Raw genomic sequence first — 23,241 nt, forward strand, 5'->3', positions numbered from 1 at the left:
GATAGACAGAGAGGCAGGCCATGGAGGGATTTGAAAACGCGGATGAAAAGAAAAAGAGGCATTAAAATTCAAACCAACCAAATAGCAAGGAAAACAAATGATAGAAACATTTTGGAAAAGTGTAAAGAAACAAAAAAGCACAAAGAATTAAATCAACCTGAATACAATAAATAGCATAAAGAAAAAAGCGTGATACAACAAATGGAAAATGGATGGATGTCGATGAATACTCAGCAACACACCTGAAACAGCCTTCCTAGGAAATCTGCTTTCTGTGTACCTCTCTCTATTCTGTTCAACCCCTTTCCTAGAAGGCTGGGCTCTAATCAAGTAAAAAAAAAACACATGAGTGGACACTATACAAGCATTTTAATTTGTTAAACAAAACCTAAAATATTTCATGGATTTCAAATAGAAATTATCATTCCCCTATCCTTATCTTTATATAATATTCTGTGGGATAAAAAGCAACTGAGCGCGCAACAGGAAAGATACTGCCAAAGAATTGTTAAAGCAAATGAAAAAACATTCTGGCAGTTATTGGTAACTTATTTTTAAACATGTTGTTGCGGTTTTTAAAAAGTAATGATCTTGCAATAATTGTGTTAAAGGAATGAGTGAAGCACTCAGGCGGGAATTTATACTTCTGCTGCCGTAATTGGCAATGGACATAAACATTGGCGGTCCACTAGTGCGGGCGCACGTCACTGAGCCGCTACGATATTAAGCTCATTTAAATAGCTGGGGCAGACCGCCCATCCCGATGACGTGGAGGAGGCAGGCTGTCCGTCCCTGGCAACGGTGTCAGTTGCCTTTGCGCATGCGTAATGCCATTTTTAAAGGGCTTCAAGTCCTAACATTCAATTTAAATATTTAAAGCTAAATTTTTAAAAATTTCAAATTTATTTAAATTGCCCCTCTCCCACCCTGCCAAAAACCATTAAATTAATTACTTTCCCTCTCCCCATCCAAAACACTTGCCCTACCCACCTCACCTCCCCCCACAAAGTGCATAAACTTTACCCCTTCACCAATGAGATGACTCTGACTCAGCTCCCCACCACCACCCCCCCCACCCCACACAGAGAAACTTACCTGTTCCTCCCCCTCCCCACCAGTGTTCCGCTTTGGATCCCTGGATGGTGATCCGAAGGCACTTGAGTGCTTTTACTTAAATTAGTTTACATATTTAAATTTGGCTCCTGTCCTCGAGCAGCAGGGGAGGCCACCATGAGGCCTCGCCGCCATTGGCAACATCGAGCTGGGCCTTCCTGCGTCAAGGCCCATGGCGGGCCTCTGCCGGAGGTATTTTCCTGCCCCTCCCTGCCACCTGACATCGGGGGGTGGGGGGGCCTGTAAAATTCACCCCACTATCTTCTCAACAAGTAAGTAAAACATTCTTGCACTCCAACAAGTTTGGGAATGGTTTCCTACTTGTAGCATTATCCTGAACATTTTGGATTCTTTTGCAGTGTCAAAAGAAAACGTTTTGCATCTTTTCTTATGGAGAGTTGTGATACTTCATAATTCAAGGACAACAGCACAAATGAAATGCTTCATATTTAATACTAGAATATGGAAATATGGAAAGTACTATAGTCCTTTTTTTTCCTTTTTGGCCTCCTTGTCTCGAGAGACAATGGGTAAGCGCCTAGAGGTGGTCAGTGGTTTATGGAGTAGTGCCTGGAGTGGCTACAAAGGCCAATTTTAGAGTGACGGACTCTTCCACAGGCGCTGCAGGTGAAGTTGGCTGTCGGGGTTGTTACACAGTTGGCTCTCTCCTTACACTTCTGTCTTTTTTCCTGTCAACTGGTGAGTCTCTTCGACTCGCCTCTCTTCGGCCCCGCCTTTATAGGTGTCCGCCAGCTCTGGCAATCGCTGAAAACTGGCTCCCACGACTTGTGGTCAATGTCGCAGGACTTCACGTCGCGTTTGCAAACGTCTTAAAAGTGGAGACAAGGATGGCCGGTGGGTCTGATACCTGTGATGAGTTCGCTGTACAATACGTCCCTGGGGATCCTGCCATCTTCTATGCGGCTCACATGGCCAAGCCATCTCAAGCGCCGCTGGCTCAGTAGGACGTACGTGCTGGGGATGTTGGCTTCCTTGACAACTTCTGTGTTTGGAGATATGGTCCTGCCACCTGATGCCAAGGATTCTCCGGATTCAGCGAAGATGGAATGCGTTGAGACGTTGCTCTTGGCTGACATACATTGTCCAGGCTTCGCTGCCGGAGAGTAAAGGTACTGAAGACACGGGCTTGAAACACTCGAACTTTTGTGTTCCGTATCAGTGAGCCATTTTCCCACACCCTCTTGTCCAGTCTGGACATAGCAGCAGATGCCTTTCCCATGCGCTTGTTGATTTCTGCATCGAGAGACAGGTTACTGGTGATGCTTGAGCCTAGGTAGGTGAACTCTTGAACCACTTCCAGAGCGTGGTCGCCGATATTGATGGAAGGAGCATTTCTGATGTCCTGTCCCACGATGTTCATTTTCTTGAAACTGATGGTTAGGCCAAATTTGTTGCAGGCAGCTGCAAGCCTGTCGATGAGTCTCTGCAGACACTCTTCTGTGTGGGATGTTAATGCAGCATTGTCAGCAAAGAGGAGTTTCCTGATAAGGGCTTTCCGTACGTTGGTCTTCACTCTAAGATGGGCAAGGTTGAACAATCTGCCATCTGATCTTGTGTGGAGGAAAAGTTTACTAAATACCTATCTCTGTCAAGAAGATGACACGTTTCAACAAATGATGGCATGTTATAGCCACATAAAATGAGGACACAATGCTAAATGCTTAAACCATTTTGCAAAACATGGATTGAAAACATAGTATTTGAGACATTTCGACCATACTTTCATTTGAACATGTTTTTTAAAAAAAAATATTCATCATTCACAATGGTTGTGTTTAACTTTTTAACAATGAATAGGTTAAAATTTTGAAAGTATTTTTCATTATTCCATGCAGAATAATTATTTCCTTTTTTTTTAAAAAAACCAGGGTGGAAAATATCTTCCAATACATGGACTTAATACATAATTGTATTAAAATCTGCTTTGCTTCATAATATTTAAATTTGGGAGAGGAATTCAGTAATAATCATGAATGGATATCCAATCCTAGTGACACTTCTTCTAATAACAAACCTGCCACATTACTGAGATGGAGATAGTGGTGCTATCTCAAATCAACTTCTGAAACTTGGACAATTATACACATACATGCATGTACAACAACAATTTTCATTTATATATCACCTTTAAGGTCATAAAACATCCCATGATGCTTCACAGAAGTAGAGACAAAAGTTGACAGCGAGCCAAAATGAGATGATGTTCGGGCAGGTGACCAAAAGCTTGGTGAAACAGGTAGGAATTAAGGAGGAAGGTCTTAAAGGAGGAGAGACAAATGAAAACGCAGAGAGGTTTATGGAGGAAATTTCAAAGATTAGGGCCCATACAGCTGAAGACACAGCCATCAATGATGGATGAAGGAAGTAAGGATGCACAAGACGACAGGGTTGGAGGAACAGTGTGTTCTCGGAGCGTTGTAGGGCTGGAGGAGGTCACAGAGAAAGGGAGAAGTGAGACCATGGAGGGATTTGAATAAGAGGATGATAATTTTAAAATCAATACATATTGCATGAATTCCTGCACCTGCACAGCGGTCCATTAAGGTTCAGGGGAAGCTAGTCAGGAGGCCAGTCAGACCTGGCTCTATCTATGCATGCTTTATCCAACTCTTTTTCATTTATCAATTCATAGAATGTGGGCATCACTGGCAATGCCAGCATTCACTGCCCATCCCTAATTGCCCTTGAAGTTTCTGATGAGCTGCCCTTCTTAAACCATTGCAGCCTATGTGGTGAAGGTACACTCACAGTGCTGTTAGTTATTTCCATTTAAAATAAAGCACAATTTGCCAAAGTAATTCTTGCTCTTACCAATTATTTCCCTTTCCAATTCTACTTTCACGCAGTGAATGGAAACAGCTTGGAGTGGGCTTAAACCCACAACTTTCTGGGCTGAATTTTAATCGCGCACTCAGCAGCCTTCCAACACGGAAGTGTCACCAAGGATATTACGCATGCGGGCTCATTTAAATAGAGGGGGCGGAGTGACCACCCCCGATGATGTAGAGGGGGCAGCTGCCACGTCCCCAGCAACAGCATCCGGCGCCACCATGCATGCGCCATCTTTAAAGGGCTTTAGGTCCTTACAATTAATTTCAATATTTAAAAGGTACTTAAGTGTAATTTTTTATCAAGACATAATGAAGATGGGGAGGTTCTTACCCAAACCCCCCCAACGGTCATTTCATTGCCCGAAATGACCAACACTTACTTGCTTTTTCCCTTACCCGAACATCCCCCCCAACCTTCAAACTTTTGCCCTTCAACCCCTTCCCACCATCCCCACATCCAATCAAAAGTGTTTCCCCAACTCCTCCACCCCTCCCGCCCTGAAAATGTTATTCCTTCCCCTTCCCACCAGGTTCTCGCCTCGGAACTCCGTACAGAGGCGCGCGGAGTACGACCAGCAGCCATAAAATCGGCGTGGAATGGCCGCCGTCAGGCCGCGGGGGGCCACACAGAGGTCCTCCCGCCACTGGTAATATGCGGCAGGCCCTTCTCGACGTTGCAGGTTGAGGCAGGCCTCTACCCGCAGAATTTTACTAGCACCGCGCCATGAACCATGGCATGAGGGGCCGGTAAAATTCAGCCCTCTGACTCAGAGGCTATCATTAATAGGAGATAAACTGACACTATTCCATTTTTGCACTTTAAGGTATAAATACGTCTAACACAAAATAAGGAACCAAGATTTCAGAGCAGCATTTTTACTGAAAATATTTGAAGTGAGAATCTAAGTACTGTGGGTTTTAAAATAGAAGTAAAAAGGCATTTCTGCATAAATATAGTTTTACCTAGATACGCCTACTTCCTAAATTACTGTTGTGTTCAAAATTTTAATTTCTCTAATAACTACCTCACCATCTAGGATATGCGGTATTTTTACAAACTCTCCTTGTACAATTAGAACTCTAAATGAAACAGGTAACTGAAATGCAACCATTCCGTCCCTTACCCTTGTCTGTGAAGTAGTCTTTGGGCTGGGGCATTCTGCCCCTGACTTGGTTGAAGAATTCTGTAAATAAGCAGTAGTATAAATGTATGTTTTGTTTTGTATAGCAAACAGCTTTATTACTGGTCTATATCTGGGCTTACCTGGTTTCAGAGGAAGCCTTTTGTTTTACAAGCGACTTCTGCTTATTGGTTATTCCCATTTCAGCAGCCCTTGAAGATACAAAACAACAACACTGATCAATTTCTAGTAAGGTGATGATAATTTCCCAATCTAGTCCCCATGTGTTAATCTCCCAAACTTGCTTTTGCAGGTAAGATGAGCAACATATTTGTCATTGACTCTTCACAACCCTGGCAGTGGTCCTATATATGTTCAGCTTTTTAAACTACCAAATATTTTAACTTTAACCAGTTAGAATTATATAAACAATTACCATCACTATGCAATAGTAGCACTTACTTAATTTGCCTTTTTCTGTCTAAAGATTTCTGTGTCGCAACAGAAAGGGCTCCTCTTTCTTTAGGGCTCTTCCATTTCTCCTGCGGAGAAGGGGAAAAAGCCAACTAAAGGTCAATGAAGATTTTTTAAAAGTGCAATGAATCACATAAAAAAATGCACGCTAACGGTGTGCCTTCGCATTATTTTAATGGATGCTAGCACTGATGCATGCCAATTGTCATTTACCACTTCATAAATTATTTGGAGATTATATAACATGACAATCTAGCGGGTATGCGTCAATATTTTCATGGAATTGCAAAATTTCCTCAATGTCCTGAAAATTTCTTGAATTAAAAAAAAGCGTTTCTAGTTTGATATATGGACAAAGTTAACCGTCTAAATTAAAGGCCTACTACCCGATGACATGCGCTGGGTTTGGGTCGGGTCGCTCTTCCATGTCCGGCTTTTGGGCTTGGATCAGGTCGGGCCAGGTCCGGGTCAGACATATACAGCAAGAAGTGTTAAAAGTAAAAAACCTACCTGAGCTGGGAGTCCGGGACGTCAAAGAAGGAAAACTCGAGTCTGCGCAGAGAGCGACTCTATGACGTCATCACGCTCATGCTGCAGTTTCCTACAGATTGGGAATCACAAGGTAGGTAAAGGAAACATTCCGGTGGTCAGGTCGGGCTCGGGTTGGGTCGGGCGCAGGAAAAAATGGAGGGACTCGGGCTTGGGCCTGATGTGGTTCTGTCGGGTTTTATTTCCGTGACCTGAGCAGGCCTTAAGTCCAAATGCAGCAAGTTAACTTTCATCTGGAATTGAGTGGGAGGCATGGATTTTCCTTGCAGATTGAACAAATATAAATAGCAGATGCCAGGCCACCTCTCACAAATTCACTGCACTGCTTTACCATTTTAATCAGATAATCTTTGCCCACTCTGTTATATGCAATATCACAGTGTACTGTAAGTTTTTTCTGAGCAAAGAAGCATATTTGAGACTCTGAAAGCAACAAAGTAAAATGCCAGGTCAGAGGGAGGTCAAAGGAGAAGGGGCAGAGCTCATATTGTGGATACAGAACCTCTTTCAAAGAAGAATGAATATATTTAAATATATGCCCCAGGTGGGCGTTTAATTGACAATTTAAAAACTTGAATTTGAGGATGTATCATAAATCTGGGTGCCACATGTTCTCCAACTGCTATATATAAAATCAAGAAACAGAAGTAGCACCAAGAACTTTTGATAACCAAAGTACAAGTCAAATAATATTGACAAAGAAAATAAGTGGTAAGCTGCATTTTGGCCAAAGTCTCAGCATTAGTGGATGAACTGCTTTCACTTAACACAGGAAAACCTCAAAATGGAAGTTTACAGAATATAAGGTGTGCCATCACAACTCACTGCCGCAAGCCCTGCTTCACTAAGCTATACTATCAACTGAAATCAATAGAGATTAGCTGCATTTATTTGATCCTAGACTCAAGTTGGTAGAAAACCTGGGAATATTTTCACTTTCACGATGAAGGTCTGGTGGAGTGGATTGCCTATCCATTTGAGAACCCTTCCAATTTTAATCCTACTGAAATATAAGCCAGGAACAAAATCGTTTTACTGGTTACTAACTGAATCTTTTGAAGGGTACCTGCTATAAGGGAAAAGGGTAGAGTGAAAAGCAGAGGCATATCGTAATTTTCCATTTCTGGAAGTCAGCAAGGTATTAAGGACTACTTCCTGGCTGTCCTAGCTCCTGCAGCAAAATCTTGCTAACCATTTGTTCTGGAAGATTTTCATTGCTCTGAGTAACCCAATTTCACAAAAATAAGACATGCTAATTTAGCACAATGAATTAATTTGTAAAGCTGAAACTTGTTTTTTTACAACATTGATTTCCCTATTTCTGCACAATAGTAAGGGGTTGAGCAAAGAGGTAACACCACCATGGCACACCAACATTAAAATGGCATAAAGAGAAACATCACTGCATTTTTCCTCATTCACTTAATGCTCAATTCTTTGGAATGCCATCAATGAACTTTCTTTCCATGATAATGGAGTTTCTTTCAAACTCTTGAAAACTACTAATGGTTCACGAGTTATGCAATTGAGTGTCCTTACTGCTTTCTTTTAGCATTCAGTTCTCATGTTATAAGAACACTGAAAATGATTTTTCTTATAACAAATCCTTCAACTGCTATGGTACCTGCATTAAAGATTTCAATAAGGATTTGTTATGTCCTTTCACAACATATTTCCTTGCTTCTTACTCTAATTTCCATCAATCTATCTTGAAATTTGTTTACAAAAGCAAGTTAGCAGCACAGAAGAGATGTTGCACTTTGAAAATTCAATGAGAGTCTTAATTTCATCAATTTTTAACAAAGTAATATTTTAGCATACAAAGAATATTCATGCGCAGAAATGCTTACTTCACTGAACTACAGACAATGAAATTTACCATTTGTCTCAGCTGTTTTTCCTTGCGAATTTCCCGATCGTGGCATAGAATTTGCATTCTGTCATTAGGATTCAATACAAAGAAGATATCGTGAATCTCGTAAAGGGCAGCTCGTAACTGGAAAAAAGGGCATCAAAAATTACACTTAGAATTTCTTTGGTTATAAATCAAAGGAATAAATTAGTGCAGCCTGATTCAATACCTGTGCAACAACTCTTTCTTGCAGTGAAACATCTTGGGATGAAACAGCACCTCTTTTCAAGGGTGCCTCTGTCTGGAAGCTATTGATAAACTCCAAGGTATCCTTCAACAAAAACATACAAGCGGTTACACATACACCTTCTAAATAATCGCTATTGCTAGCAGTTCAAAATTTATTAAAATGGTTGACGGTGTAAAATAAATTGTTCTAAACATAATAGACCCAATGGTATTTGTTTCAAACTTTCCAAACGGAATTGAGAATATACTTGAAAAGGAGAAATTTGCAAGGCATTGGGGAAAGATCAGAGGAGTGGGATGAACTGCAGCTCTCCGAGGCGGCACAGACATGATGGGCTGAAAGCTGCAGGATTCTATGAATATGCTTTCTTGTCTGCAATCTTAGTGTCTGATTTTAATTTCTTACTTTTACAGTCTGTTGAAGCTGTTTCAATTTCTCTGTCTTCATCAGTCTACGAGTAAGAAATCCTTTTGCCACAGCTGTAACTTTTTTAAACTTCTTCTGAATCTCTGGTGTATTCACCTTAAATACAGTAATTTCAGTGATGAAATCACAATGCAAGCTTGACAAGTTTCTCATAAGTTTGGTTGATTCATTCAAAAGTATTAGAAATAGAAAGTGACACAGCCACACAAAACACATAAGCTCGTTCCCTCCTGAAGTCATCATAACTAACTTATGACTGCCATTCATGTTCTCCCACGCAGCCTCACCTCTAGTGATATTAACCAAAAGTCACGGTTGGCAATGAAATAAGATCTTTAGAACTTATCAGATGTCAAATGGTAAAACCCAGTTAGACCAATTTAAGCATAAAGACTTTCATTTCAGAGCCCATCTACATAAAAGGCTCAGAATACTCTTGGCTAGTGTGTGCACCCATACTATTTTTAGATAAATGTGTTACATCTAACAAAGCACTGTAACCAAGAGTGTGAACTGTCTGATTAAATCCTCTGTGGATCACAATCAACTTGAAAAGCTTTAAATAATCAGGCCCCTAATTAGCTACAATTAAGGGCTGAATTTTGTTCAGTTCTTGATGTCAGGCTCCGTGCCTTGTAGGGGGAGGTCTCACCGGCAGCAGCCTGCCATGGAGCCCGATGCCAGGCTCAATCTTCCCAGCGGCAGCGAGGCTCCTCGTCGGCCCCACTCCCCACTGCGCCGCCGCCGCTCGGCGACAGGACCCAACATGAATAAATTAACAGACCTTTCACTGCGATCTTGCCAGCTATCCATGATCTTGTGCGCAGCAACCAGCACTCACATGCCCTCACTTTCCCATCCAGGGAAAGCTGGTGCCAATGTAAGTACTTAGGATTTTTAGTGAATGTGGGGGGGTGGGGAGGGATGACCTCTGCACTCTCTGCAGTTGGGGCGGGGGGGTGCGGTGGAAATCACATATCAAATGCAAGCATATTGGGGGATGGGGAATGGGGCAGCCACTTATTTTCTTTGTATCCCGTGGGTTGTACAGAATAAAAATCATTTCACTGTTTTTTGGGGGGGTTCGGGGGGTGGGTACGAGCTTCAAATGTGCAGGTCTGGCAACCCTTTAAAAAAAAAATGGCACCAGGGTCTGCACAGAGGCAGCTGACCCTGTTGCCAACATCACAGAGCCCACCCCCACCACGATTTTGGGGGGGGGGGGGGGAAACCGCCCAACGTATGCAGATGAGTCGCCACACACTAGATCACAGCAGCATGGCAGTGTGCCATTATTTTCTAATAAAATTCAGCCTTAAGTGTGCAAGAGCAACTCTTGCTTGGGAGAAGTTCCCATTTCCCATGCAAGTCAGAACATTAAATTATAAACACTAATGGGGGAGATTTGAACACCCTCCCTGACAGGTGAGAGAGGGTCTAATCAGTAAAAATGTGAAACCCAACCCCAACTCGCCACAAACACATCTACTTCTGGTTTAGCCATGACAGATTTGGAGACATCCAAGTAACGTGCCTTGGAGAGACAGGTCTGCAATTATAATATATAATGAGGTTCCATCCCATAGATTTTGGGAGCCATTGGAATTTAATAGCTGTGGGCTGGGGTTGCCACTGCTCGGGAAACCTCGCTGCCAGATCCAGAAGGTTAAGAACTTTTCCAGTACTGCTTATGGGCCAGGAATGCTTCCCCATGGTCCATCAAGGAAATCTTCAGCCGCAATTGGTCACCCCTCTCAATCCTCGCGAAGGGCCGACACCGAACAATCTCTCCCCAACCCAGTGCCTCCCGTGATCTCTCACTCTTTCCTTCCACACAGCCATGCATCAAGCACTCGGCCCTCCCCAGCAATCCTCTGACTGCTGGGACTGTCCCCAGCAGTCCCCGACTACAGCTTTCTGTGATTGGCTTTCCCGCTCGGCAGCCAGACAGCCTCTCAATCTGGCCAGCTACCGGGTGGGAAGTGAAGTAAAAATGCTAATAAGGTTGTGGTCGTTATATTGAGCAGGAGCTCCATGTTCCCAATATTCATCAACTACAAATATGCTCACAGCCTCCCAGTATACATCAGGGTCTATGTGTATTATTCCTAAATGCCTCTGGAACGTTTTAAAAATCAATTAATTCCTAGACTGCCACGGAAGATCACAGATAATTTGACAACGCTTTCACACAAATTTTTGCCTTTTGTATTTGAAAAGAACTACTCCAATTCTATGCAACAGTCATCAGAATGCAAGGTATCAGTTGAAATGCTACACTATACAGAATTTAGTTCTTTATTTAGAAGCAGCAGCCTTGTTAGAATCATCACTTTTAAGTGATCTAATCACTCTTACTAATGGAGGTACTCATGCATAAGACCTCCTGTACCATTATCTAATTTTGCAATACAGGAGAGGTAGGTAAGGGGTATAAATATCTTACAGAATTTGTACAAGCACCCCTTCACTGAATTTCTCAGCAAGATCCTCATCATGAGAATAGTCTCCAACACATACAAGGGTGAAAGTCTATGAAGACAATTTCCCTGGATTCTTTAGGTATTAAAGTGCCTTTAAAAGTAGTCAAAAGTGGTCTTGAGCTGCAACGGCAGTTTAGCCCACATTTAGTGAAAGGCACCATCTTGGTAAAGGAGTTGAAGCATGTGCTAGAAGAATTGCCCGGAGGATCGTTTTGGGGCTGATTGCCAACCATATTGTGTGCTACCCCTCACTGAAGAGGCTGCACAGCCTAGTGCTTGACCCAACACCCTTTCCCAACAGTGACCAGCAGAATAGAAGTAAACAAGTCGTTGCGGAGGATCTTGAGCACTACTTAAAGCCATGCTCAGCTTTCACTGTTCAATTGCTGTTGGAAGTTTAAAGAGGACTTTTGAGACACATTCGGAGACTTTCAATTTGTCAAGTCTTCACCAACACTATCTAGATTTAATGTGGAAATTCTCTGAGGACTTCAACTAAAAGAAAAGTGAGTGCTATGCTACTTTACTTTATTAACTCCTATAAAGGTATCGATGTCTATCACAAGAAAGGGAATGCTTAATCATGGGCATATTGCTAGGGGTCCCCCTTGGTCTAAATCAGGAATGGGATGAGGACATAAGGCTAGGTAGTGCTGCACCAGCTGCTGCATGAGGGAAGGATCTTTTCCCCCCCGTCCCCATTGGTATAGGACATCCTTCCTCTGGACCTCCTCTGCCAGGACCTCGCAATACGTGCCCAAGAGCCTAAGCCCTCTCCATCACACTGAGCCATCCTGAAGCTTACCACTGTGCATCAGCAAATATGCTCCACACCTTCAGTGGAAGTTAGGTGCGTGCAGCCCACATATATCAATCCTCAAAAATTGCTTCTAAATCAGTGTTTGAATGTTACACTTGTGGGTGTCTGTTTTAGCACCTCCAGTCAAGTTTAAATTATGATATTCAGCAATTCAGGTCCAAAATTGTGCCCAAAAAGCAGATTTTCAACCAACAGTCATGCCTTATTAGCACAGCAGCCACTTAGTGCCTGTTTTCACCCTATCAAACAACCTCTGTCAGCTTTTGCTAGTTCATCTTTGTATTTACGATTTAATTAGTAATATTTATAACTTAGGCGAAAACATTTCAATCGGATGACATTATAGCATAGCATCATTTGACTTTTTTTGGGTTGAGAAAACTCTAAAGATACTCACATTTATAATATTAACTGAAGACATACAAATCTGCAAATAGAATTTACAGTAACATGATTGCTGTACAATAATTATGTTCAAAAGATTTGCTAAGGCCCATTTATAACAATCACTCTTAAGCTATCTGATCAGTCTTAGTAATGGATGTATTATCTCAAGATGCAAATTCATATGCACCATATGCCCTCTATTATGTATTTTTGTCAATTACTTGCTGTAATTAGGAGGTATCTTGATAGACATCTAAAAGATTACAATATGAAGGATAATAGATAGTTAACAGAATGTTACATGGCAGTCATACAAAATGAGAGGCCTGAGGTTTTTTTTTGAAAAGTACAAACTCAAGTTTATTGGCAGTGATTCTATCTTATTAAAAAATTTACCACTTTCTCTTGCACATCCCGAAACAGCAGAATTCAGTGCTGGAAAATTGGGTAGAGGATTTATATTTTTTAAAAATTGCATGCATCACTGGTTTCTTCTCCCCCCCAAAAAATCTTGTTTTTAAAATCTGTTTTTAACAACGAATAAAAAAAAGTTATTGCTTATTCGTGCTCTTCAGTCTCAGTGAAACCCTCTGTAACCTTACAGTGTAAATTCACCTTTAATAAGGAACACTGATAAGTACCAATTAGCTGCAGTGGTAGAACTCTACTTCTGGTCTTGGATTCCTGGCTTCAGTCGCATGTGGAATGTTAGTCAAAAAGGTTACAGAAGATCTTTACCTATGCTAAAGTGCTGGTTTGAGTCCCATCCCACATGGGATTGAGGCAATGTTAAAGTCAGCATCTGCATTTAATTCCATGTACACTTTAAAATACATAATTTGCATGGAGCTGGTATATTCATACATCCAAACAGCATACAAGAGGCTTGGCTATAAATTATAAGTAAAAGACTGACTTTAGATTCTAAGAAAAACAAATACATAATAAGCACCGCAGCCTCACAGCTCCAGCGACCCGGGTTCAATTCTGGGTACTGCCTGTGTGGAGTTTGCAAGTTCTCCCTGTGTCTGCGTGGGTTTCCTCCGGGTGCTCCGGTTTCCTCCCACATGCCAAAGATTTGCCGGTTGATAGGTAAATTTGCCATTAGCAATTTCCCCTAGTATAGGTAGGTGGTAGGGAAATATAGGGACAGGTGGAAATGTGGTAGGAATATGGAATTAGTGTAGGATTAGTATAAATGGGTGGTTGATGGTCAGCACAGACTCGGTGGGCCGAAGGGCCTGTTTCAGTGCTGTATCTCTAAACTAAACTTAAAAAAAAAAGCAAAATACTGCAGATGCTGGAAATTGGAAATAAAAACAAAAAGTGCTGGAAATACTCAGCAGGTTAGGCAGCATCTGTGGAGAGTTCTGATGTAAGGTCACAGACCTGAAATGTTAACTCTGCTTCGCTCTCCACAGATGCTGCCTGACCTGCTGAGTATTTCCAGCACTTTCTGTTTTTATTTTATATAATAAGCATATTGAGCACTCCAACAGATTACTCCTACAATCTAAGAGTCCAGATGGTGTACAATGAATTATTTAGTTCTTTCTCACCTGTGACCATCTACTCCGTGGTCTGCTAAGGAAACTGGAAGACTGCATCTTATGTATTTCATCATCCTCAGCTTCCCATCGAGTGAAAGAAGATTCAGCACTAGCTGAAATACTGGTAAATGCTAGAAAAGAAAGTTGGCACACAATGCAATTCCAAATTATTGGTGAAAGGATAAAAAAAGCCACCATTTCACTGTATATCAGTCTTCTGGGTTACACATACTGTAATCCATTTACAGAAAATTTCTCAGACTAGGGAACTAAACATTCAATCTGCCTATTGAGGGATTCAATATTATAGCTTGGGGCAAATTTGCTTCTTCCAAAGTTCAATATCATGTAGCCAAATTATATACCAACAACTTTTATCTAAATCAACAGAGGTCTTAGCACACACAAAATAAAGAGATAAATGCATGGTGGTGGATAAGAAGGGAAAGACAAACCAACCAAGTGACTGAGTTGAGCACAACATTTCTGCTCTCATTAAATGTTGCTCCACAATAGTTGTACCCAATATTTCTTAACTCTAGCTTTGTTATGATTATATTCATAATACCTAATGTTAAATATAATAAATACTTGGTTTAGAATAGCTTAAATGCTTTGGAAATTTGGTTTACTGAAGGATTAAAAACTTCTAACTTTCAGAAATTTCATTGAAAAAAAATCCAGTTTCACACATTTGAACTTCATTTTAAAGAAAGAACCTGTGTTTATATGGCACCCTTCATGTTCTCAATATGTCCCAAAGTGCTTCACAGCCAATGAATTACTTTTTAAAAAAAATAAAGTATGGTCATTGCTTTGTGGCAAACACAGCAGCCAATCTGCACACAGCAAGACCCCGCAAACAGTAAATAAGAAACAACCAGTTAACCTGTTTTGGTGGTGTTGGTTAAGGGATAAATTTGGCTAAAGCACTAGAAAAATGCCCTGCTTTTCTTTAACCGGTGCTTATAGGGTCTTTTGTGTCCATCTGAATAGATGGATAGGTCATTGGTTTACTGTCTCATCCAAAAGATGAAACCTCCAACAATGTAGCATTCTCTTTGTACTACACTAAAGAGTCAGCTTAGATTACATGTTCAAGTCCTGGACTGGAGCTTTAACACATCACCTTCTGGCCCACAGAAAAAGAGTTACCAAGTGAGCCAAACTGATATATTAAACAAACTGTATAATACTGACACTCACCTTCAGTACCAACATATAATTGGTATCCGATAATCTGAAGTCATTTTGCTCTAATAAAATTGGTTCGTTCAATAATTAAGCAACATAAATAACACAAGAAAGTAATAATTTAGAGCTTAAAAAAGCTGAACCAGATAATTTAAATTAAATGACTTGGAATGAGAGGAAGCTATTTTCAGTCTGGTTTTGACAAGGATTTTTTTTTTTTAACGTATCAAAATTTATACAATTGCCAGTCAAGATTCAAGCAACAATGAAACCTCATGCGCCTTATTGCTTTAGAGCAATATTCTTAAATAGAGAAGTACTGGTCTCTTGAAACTCTAATTACCAATGTTTGAAGAAATACTGGGTTGATGGCTATCCACTCGATTGATCAGAGACAGCATGGGGTAATTTTCATTTAATGTCCTCCAATCTACAGAAGTTTCCTTACTTGAGCGACTTTCAGATGATTCCATCACAAAATTCCTTTGCTCTCTAAATCGTCTTTCTTGTTCTTCTATTTCCTGAAAGTGGAAAACTTAAAAACTAAATCAACTATACCAAATATTATTCTCTCCAGAAGATGCCAAGTGAGTCAAACGATTATTATTTCTCACTGCATGCAAGCAGATAAGCATCCAAAAATCTATTAGTATTTTGCTGCTGATGGCAAGATGCCCTATATTAACTTTTTGACACAAGCACCTCAACAATAAAAGACAATCTGGAAACCTGCAACGTTAATTCCAAGGCAGATCAATATTAAACAGGGGTCACATTTAAAAACTTAGCCAGAGGAATACCGAGGTGCAATAGGAAATCTCCAACTGCCTATCTTTCAAATCAGCATTTTGATCTTTACCAGCACTGATGCCAATCCTCAATAAAATTCCTATCCCTTTACATGATAAAAACACAACGTAGAAAATGTGTGATCATTTCCATTGCCCTTGCATTGCAAGGTTTCTTAAAACAAGGACTCTTCTGCCTATGCTTTTCTTCCCCATCAAGTTTAAGGAATCCCAGAAGGTACTAGTGTCTGAAATATCTGCACAAGACTGACCCTAACTTGTGCAATTTCATGGAGACCCTTTATTTGGGATTAACAAATCTAAATGATGGTGATAATAAAAGCAAAATACTGCAGATGCTGGAAAACTGAAATAAAAACAAAGTGCTGGAAATACTCAGCAGGTCAGGCAGCATCTAAGGAGAGATGCAGAGTTAAATGTTTTAGGTGTGTGACTTTTCATCAGAACCTGTTCTGATGAAAGGTCATAGACCTGAAATGTTAACTCTGCTTCTCTCTTCACAGATGCTGCCTGACCTGCTGAGTATTTCCAGCACTTTCTGTTTTTATTATTAAATGATCATGATGCTTGGGGAACACATCAACACTTTAAAACAACTAGGAACACCCAGGAATGGTATCTGGGAACTGTCTTTTGGACAAGGCACCCTGGGAAGCATGATCAGGACGTAAGAATCAGGTTTTCAATCAGTATTGAAGAATACAAAATGGTTTAGAGTCCCCTCGGAAGGCACAGAGTCACAGTTTCCCAAGGTTGATCATGTGGGCCTGTGCCAAACTCAACATCGTTAATTCGCCATATTTTGCAAGGAAATGCATTCATATTTTATGCTTTAATCGAATGGAGGACAAGCGCCGAGAGAGTCTATTTATTGTTCAACTGGAAACCTAGTACTGATATACTGTTAATATGCAATGACATAACAAGAGTGCTGGTCTGAATGACACTGACAAATATAAGAGAGCAAGTCTGAGACCTAACAAAGGAAAAACAAATTTTGTTCAGGTGGCTGTTCTCTTATTTTGAAAGGAAATGAGGGGAAAATTCACATAGTGGCATGCATCATATTTCCACTTAGGACAGAGATGAGGAGAAATTTCTTTACCCAGAGAGTTGTAAATCTTTGGAATTCTCCACCCGAGAGTTTAGTTTAGTTTAGTTTAGAGATACAGAACTGAAACAGGCCCTTTGGCCCACCAAGTCTGTACTGACCATCAACCACCCATTTATACTAATCCTACACTAATCCCATATTCCTACCACATCCCCACCTGTCCCTATATTTCCCTACCACTTACCTATACTAGGGACAATTTATAATGGCCAATTTACCTACCAATGTACCTACAGAGGGCTGTGGAACCTCAGTCATTGAGTATGTTTAAAGCAGAGATTGACAATTTTCTAAATACCAATGACATATGGGGATATGAGGATAGTGTGGGAAAAAGGCATTGAAGTAGATGATCAGCCATGATCGTATGGAATGGCGGAGCAGACTCAATGGGCCGAATGGCCTACTCCTGCAATGTTCATTAACTGGTTTATGGAGTAAGGGTTCTATCATCATCCCTGGGCTGAAATTTACGAGCCCCTCAACGTCAGGGGTTGTGGCCAGGGGGGCCGTAAAATACTTGCGAGAGCAGCCCGCCACGACCCCCAACGGCAAGAAGGCCTCGCCGTATTTTACCGGCGGCAGCAAGGCCTCTGTACGGCTCCCCTGCCACTCACTCAGCAGTGGGCCTTCATTTAAATAGCAAAATTAATGCAAATTAATTTGCATTGTCCAGGTGGCCGTCCCACACTGACAGCAAGGCTGCCGGCCACAACTCGCACACCTTTGGAACTCTATACGGAGTTCCGAGGTGAGACACTGGTGGGAAGGGGTGGGGGGATGAGGGCGGGGGGAGGAATGAAATTATCAGGGTGTGGGTTGGGGGCGGGGAATACCTTTTTTATTGGTTGTGGGAATGTTGGGAAGGGGCTGAGGGTCAAATGTTCTGAAGGTGGCGGGGGTGGGGGGGGGTTAAAGCTCAATTTTACAAATTGGTTTTTCGGGGGGATGGGTTATTTTACTAATTGGTAACTCAGTGGGGGGTTTGGAAAAGGGATCAAAAGTGTTTCTGACATTTTTTGTTTGTTATTTCTGGGCGTCAGCACCTTTAAAAATGTTATTGAACCTAAAGGGTTACCTAAAGGGTGACGCCAAACACTATTGCCAGGTACAGAGCAAGCCGCTCCCTCTACGTCATCGGGGGCAGCCACTCCGCCCCCTCCATTTAAATGAGCCCCTGCACAAAATATTTCGGGGGCTCAACGGCGGCACTTCTGTGTCTGAAGGCTGCTGAGTTCAAAGCGTGCCACTGCGATTTGCAGCGCGCTAATAAAATACAGCTCCGGGTCATAAGGGCGGCACAGTGGCGCAGTGGTTAGCACTGCAGCCTCACAGCTCCAGCGACCCGGGTTCAATTCTGGGTACTGCATGTGTGGAGTTTGCAAGTTCTCCCTGTGTCTGCGTGGGTTTCCTCCAGGTGCTCCGGTTTCCTCCCACATGCCAAAGACTTGCAGGTTGATAGGTAAATTGGCCATTATAAATTGTCCCGAGTATAGGTAGGTGGTAGGGATGTATAGGGACAGGTGGGGATGTGGTACGAATACGGGATTAGTGTAGGATTAGTATAAATGGGTGGCTGATGGTCGGCACAGACTCGGTGGGCCGAAGGGCCTGTTTCAGTGCTGTATCTCTAATCTAATCTACCTAGATATAGGGCAGAAAAGGCGTGCTCTGGACTGTAGGGAACAGGACGAGGTTCATTTACGGAATAACTGGTGAGGCCAAAGCAAAGTCAATATCTAATGCAACAATCCAAAAATTGTAACACACCATTACACCCACAATTAACATTTAAGTAACAGAGGTGGGCAGAAGCTGCAAAAGATAAAAAAAATTCAAAGGAAAATAAAAGCAGCTGTAGCCTCTCTTCCAAAATACCAACAATCTGCAGTTAGAAACCTGAGGCATTTACATTTTACTTGTCATTTATGATCATTACATTCAAATCCTCATTAAGTGTCAATCTGGAAAAAAACAATGAATTAAGCAATAAAAAAATTAAAGATCAGTACAATTGAGGGAATTTCATGCAAAGAGACAGTCACATAATGCAGGGAAAATATTAAAGGATTAAAAGTAGGGTATTAGCGAGTTACAACAATACTGCAAAATAACAGCTTCCAACCTTTTTCCAATGTTAAGATGTCCTTCCCATAATATAACAATCAGCTCTGAAAGGACATTATAGCATTGGAAAAGGTGCAACAAAGGGCTACCCATCTGCTGCCTAGCATTAAACTTGCCATATTTAACCAGCAGTCATTTTACTTACTTTAATATGCTTTGTAGATTAAAGTTTGAATGCAAGTCTCACTCAAAATTTTTAATTAAGTACTCTCCCTACCCTTCGTAGTTTCTCTTGTTCTTTCTCTTGTTCAGCAATCAGCATAGAGAGCTGTAAGGTGTGTTGTTCTTCTAATTGCTTACGCATTTCTACAAACGCCATCATCTGCTTTGTGATAAGCTCTTCATCTGAATAGAGGAGGAGAAAAAATTAGATTGCACATTGATCCCTCATCTAATAATAGAAATTAACCGGGATTTTGCAGTCAGCAGTGAATGAACAGCGCTCACTACACTTACACTTGCCCACAGACTTTCTCTGGGCCTTTGCACTGGAACTTGCAGTAATTAGAAATCGACAGGGCATCTGGGACCTGCGTGAATAGGACAAACAGCACAGTGGCACAGTGGTTAGCACCGCAGCCTCACAGCTCCAGGGACCCGGGTTCGATTCTGGGTACTGCCTGTGCGGAATTTGCAAGTTCTCCCTGTGTCTGCGTGGGTTTTCTCCGGATGCTCCGGTTTCCTCCCACATGCCAAAGACTTGCAGGTGATAGGTAAATTGGCTGTTATAAATTGCCCGTTATAAATTGCCCCTAGTGTAGGTAGGGAATATGGGATTACTGTAGGGTTAGCATAAATGGGTGGTTGTTGGTCGGCACAGACTCGGTGGGCCGAAGGGCCTGTTTCAGTGCTGTATCTCTAAATAAACTGTGCATCGCCTTAACCAAGTCAGATTTAAGAATTCTCAGAGACATGCAGGGCTGTATTTTACCAGCCCCTCAACGCCGTGGACCGTGGCCGGGTGGCCCATAAAACGCTAGTGGGAGTGGTCCACCTGGATATTAGTGGTGGCGGCGGCAAGGCCTTGGTGCGGCTTTCATTAAAATATTTAAATGAGCATTAATAAAATTTAAATAAACTTACCTGCCGACGGCGGCCATCCCACGCAGATTTTACAGCCAACCAGCTACGACTTGCGCGCCTTTGGAACTCCATTGGAGTTCCGAGGTGAGACACTGGTGGAGAAGGGGGAGGAATAAAATGATAAGGGCGGGAGGGGTGGGGGAACAGGGAAAACACTTTTTACTGGCTGTGGGGATGGTGGAAGGAGGTTGAAGGGCAAATGTGAGAAGGTTGCGGGGAGGCAGTGTGGGGAGGGGTGGGGATGTTGGGCTCTAAAATAAAATAAGTTTTCTGAATATAAAGCAATGAAGAGACCATTGTGGGGGTGGGGGGGGGGGGGGGGTGGTTGGGAAAGGGCCTCCAGCATCTAATTTTTTTCTTAATAAAAGCAAATGAAATGTACTATCCATTTAATTAAGAAAAAGTAAAAAGAAAAAGTATTTAATGGTCTTGATTTTGCAGTAGTAATAACAGCAAAACTGTCAGCGTTCGCCATCATTACTTCTCTGAACCTTACAGTGTCTTCTGGAGTCCACACATGCGCAGTTAAATGCAGAAATTCAGAAGTTGCTGTCAGTGACACTACACTTTCCCAGAGGGTGTGCTGTTGAGGTCCCGCAGAATGCAATCAATTAGAAATCATTGAACTAACGAGAATTCCTACTCTTACCCTGGTTAATATCATTGTAAAAAACCCTACAACAAAATTATACCTTGTTGAATGAGGTGTATCTGGGTTCTAAAATGACTAAATTCATAATTACTGCTAAGCAGCCTCACTGGCCCTGAAAGAATAATTTTATATTTGTTCAATGTCAAATTTCTCCACTGATAAGAAATTCCATGCGTTTCAAATTTTTTTATTCAAAGTTTGTCATTGTACTTTCAACATTAATCCCATGTGCCTGTCCCAACCAATTTTCAAAATCTGTAAAATATAAAATTGTGAAAATACTTGAAAATGTTCTTTTTAAAAAAAGCTTTAAAAAATTCCTTCCTTTGATGCGATAGGTGATAGTGGCCATGGTCTAAGCCCCTCTGATGCAAAGAAGAGACACAAATGTACAAGTGTAATAACCTATTATCCATCATGTTTTCCAATTAGCAGAAAAAGAGTAAGCACTCTTAAAACAAAATTAGAAAATAGACGGTACAGACATGCTCCACAATGGGCTATCCCATAATCGGCATCCAAAAACATTTGTAAATATCAGCACCGATTCCTTTTTCACCATCCAGATAACTTCTACTTGCTTGTTAGGGTACATACAAGGCTTTATTTAAACTACATAAACACCAGAAAAATTTTATAACCTGTGACGGAAATCCTACATGCCAAATGGAAAATATTGCCTGTTGCCCGAGACTTTTTTTTTTAACTGGACATTACAAATAACTTTTACAAAGCAGAACAGAACAGCTAAAGATGGCCATGCACAATTTGCATAGGAGAAGCCAAAGGCCGGCTGGGAGACAGATAATTACCCCGTCTAGCTCGAACAATAGGAGTGCACTCTGAATCAATTACCTGGAATGGTTTTTGTCAATAGTGGTCGTCAAAAGCCTCAACACCCATTGATTCTGAAAGAGCCAAACCCCCCCTACCAAGTATGTTTGCACAGCTTGAGAGAAGAACTTTGAATTTCAAAAAAACCTTCCAGAAACCTCGGTTTTCAAAGAGATGGTCACATGACATACCTGTCTGTGTAACTGAGTTTGTGAATTGTGCCTCAGAAGGAAGAAAGGCAGTAACTGAACTCCAAGGAGGAACATCTCTCTCTCCCTTCTCCCTCTCCAGCAAAGTCCCGGGGAACCTCGGCTGCAGCTAAACCTCAAATCTACAATCATCACAGGCAACCACCCAGAGGACAGATAAAGCCAGTCTTCGACCTTCCCGAACCAGAGAAGCAAGCCCGAATTGTGCACATGGCCCCAGTGAGGCATCAAGACAAAGGACACAAACTCAGTATTTGAATTCCATTTATTACAGATTTTACTTGAACCTCTTCAATGGGCCGAAGGGCCTGTTTCTGTGCTGTATAACTCTGACTCCCAACTCTTTTTCTCCTCTGTATCTGTGCGTGAGTGTGTGCGCCTCTCATATGAATGTGAGCGTGGATAAGTCATGTATTTCAGTAATTATAACCAGTTTAGAGTGAGAAGATTGATAAACTTACATCTTTCTTGTTTAAACTCAAGAAAAATCGCTGACTGGTTCATTTACAATTATAATTAAAGCAACAGTGAGCAAGTACTCACTGAGGTGGTAAGCTAAAATCACTGTTAAAAGAGTAAACTCTGTTGTGGTCATACCAGAGAAGGGGCGAAAGGGGAGCCTGAGACCCCCTCCTCACCTGGTCGTAACATATCCACATTAACTCTTATGCATATGGAGAGAAATGTTATTCAAAATAACAGCTTGCAATCTTTTCCAGTGCCTTGGTCTCCTTCCTATAGTATAGTAAACAGTTCTGGTTGCCATGTTACAGGAAGGACTTTATGGCAAAGAGACGCAGCAAAAGTTACCAAACAGATAGCTAGCATCAAACATTTGAGCTACAAGGTAAAAAAGGACAACAGCTGAGATGGTTGTCACCAGAGAAAAGATTAAGTGGGAATCTATTTAGGTACTGAAGATTCTTAAAGATATCAATAAGTTGAAGTCCAAAAACCTGTTTACCATGACACAAGAGCAATGATGGGGCATTGGATGAAATTGAAAGGAAAAGGAGAATGGAAAATATCGGCTACAGCTATTTCACACAGAGGACATTACATTTACCACTCTCCTTCATCCAGCATACAGCCACTCAATAGAGCACAAAAATATATTTTGCAATTTCCTTCATCTCCCATAGTATCCTCAAGCAGAATCAATTTTAACTCCAAAACTACAGCCACTGGAGCTGGAGGAATTACCATACCACAACACTGTAACTTGGCAATACTCAAAAAAAATGTTTGTATCCAAGCAGGACTCTACTAGAAATCAAACATAACCATAGAACTCGAGCACCAAAGTCAACTGAGGGAAAGGGGGTCAAGAAAACTCTGACCA

The 23,241-nt window shown here is 41.5% G+C and overlaps 1 protein-coding gene across 8 annotated transcripts in view; it reads right to left on the reverse strand.

Annotated features, from left to right (window-relative positions):
* LOC137383391 (centriolar coiled-coil protein of 110 kDa-like) overlaps positions 1-23,241 on the reverse strand; it is a 76,629-nt gene that overhangs the window by 2,842 nt on the left and 50,546 nt on the right. For 4 of the 8 annotated variants that reach the window (XM_068056176.1, XM_068056179.1, XM_068056172.1 and 1 more), the window contains 10 exons: positions 19,339-19,466; positions 15,415-15,592; positions 13,887-14,008; positions 8,617-8,733; positions 8,191-8,292; positions 7,989-8,105; positions 5,549-5,628; positions 5,230-5,298; positions 5,090-5,149; positions 243-322 (listed from right to left, as the gene is read on the reverse strand). In XM_068056176.1, coding sequence (XP_067912277.1) covers positions 243-322; positions 5,090-5,149; positions 5,230-5,298; positions 5,549-5,628; positions 7,989-8,105; positions 8,191-8,292; positions 8,617-8,733; positions 13,887-14,008; positions 15,415-15,592; positions 19,339-19,466 — 1,053 coding nt within the window. Of the gene's footprint in view, positions 1-242; positions 323-5,089; positions 5,150-5,229; positions 5,299-5,547; positions 5,629-6,070; positions 6,162-7,988; positions 8,106-8,190; positions 8,293-8,616; positions 8,734-13,886; positions 14,009-15,414; positions 15,593-19,338; positions 19,467-23,241 lie in introns of those variants that run through there. The other 4 variants (XM_068056174.1, XM_068056175.1, XM_068056173.1 and 1 more) reach the window with 4 other exon arrangements.

This window comes from Heterodontus francisci, chromosome 24 (genome assembly GCF_036365525.1).
Source record: "Heterodontus francisci isolate sHetFra1 chromosome 24, sHetFra1.hap1, whole genome shotgun sequence".
Lineage (NCBI taxonomy): Eukaryota > Metazoa > Chordata > Chondrichthyes > Heterodontiformes > Heterodontidae > Heterodontus > Heterodontus francisci.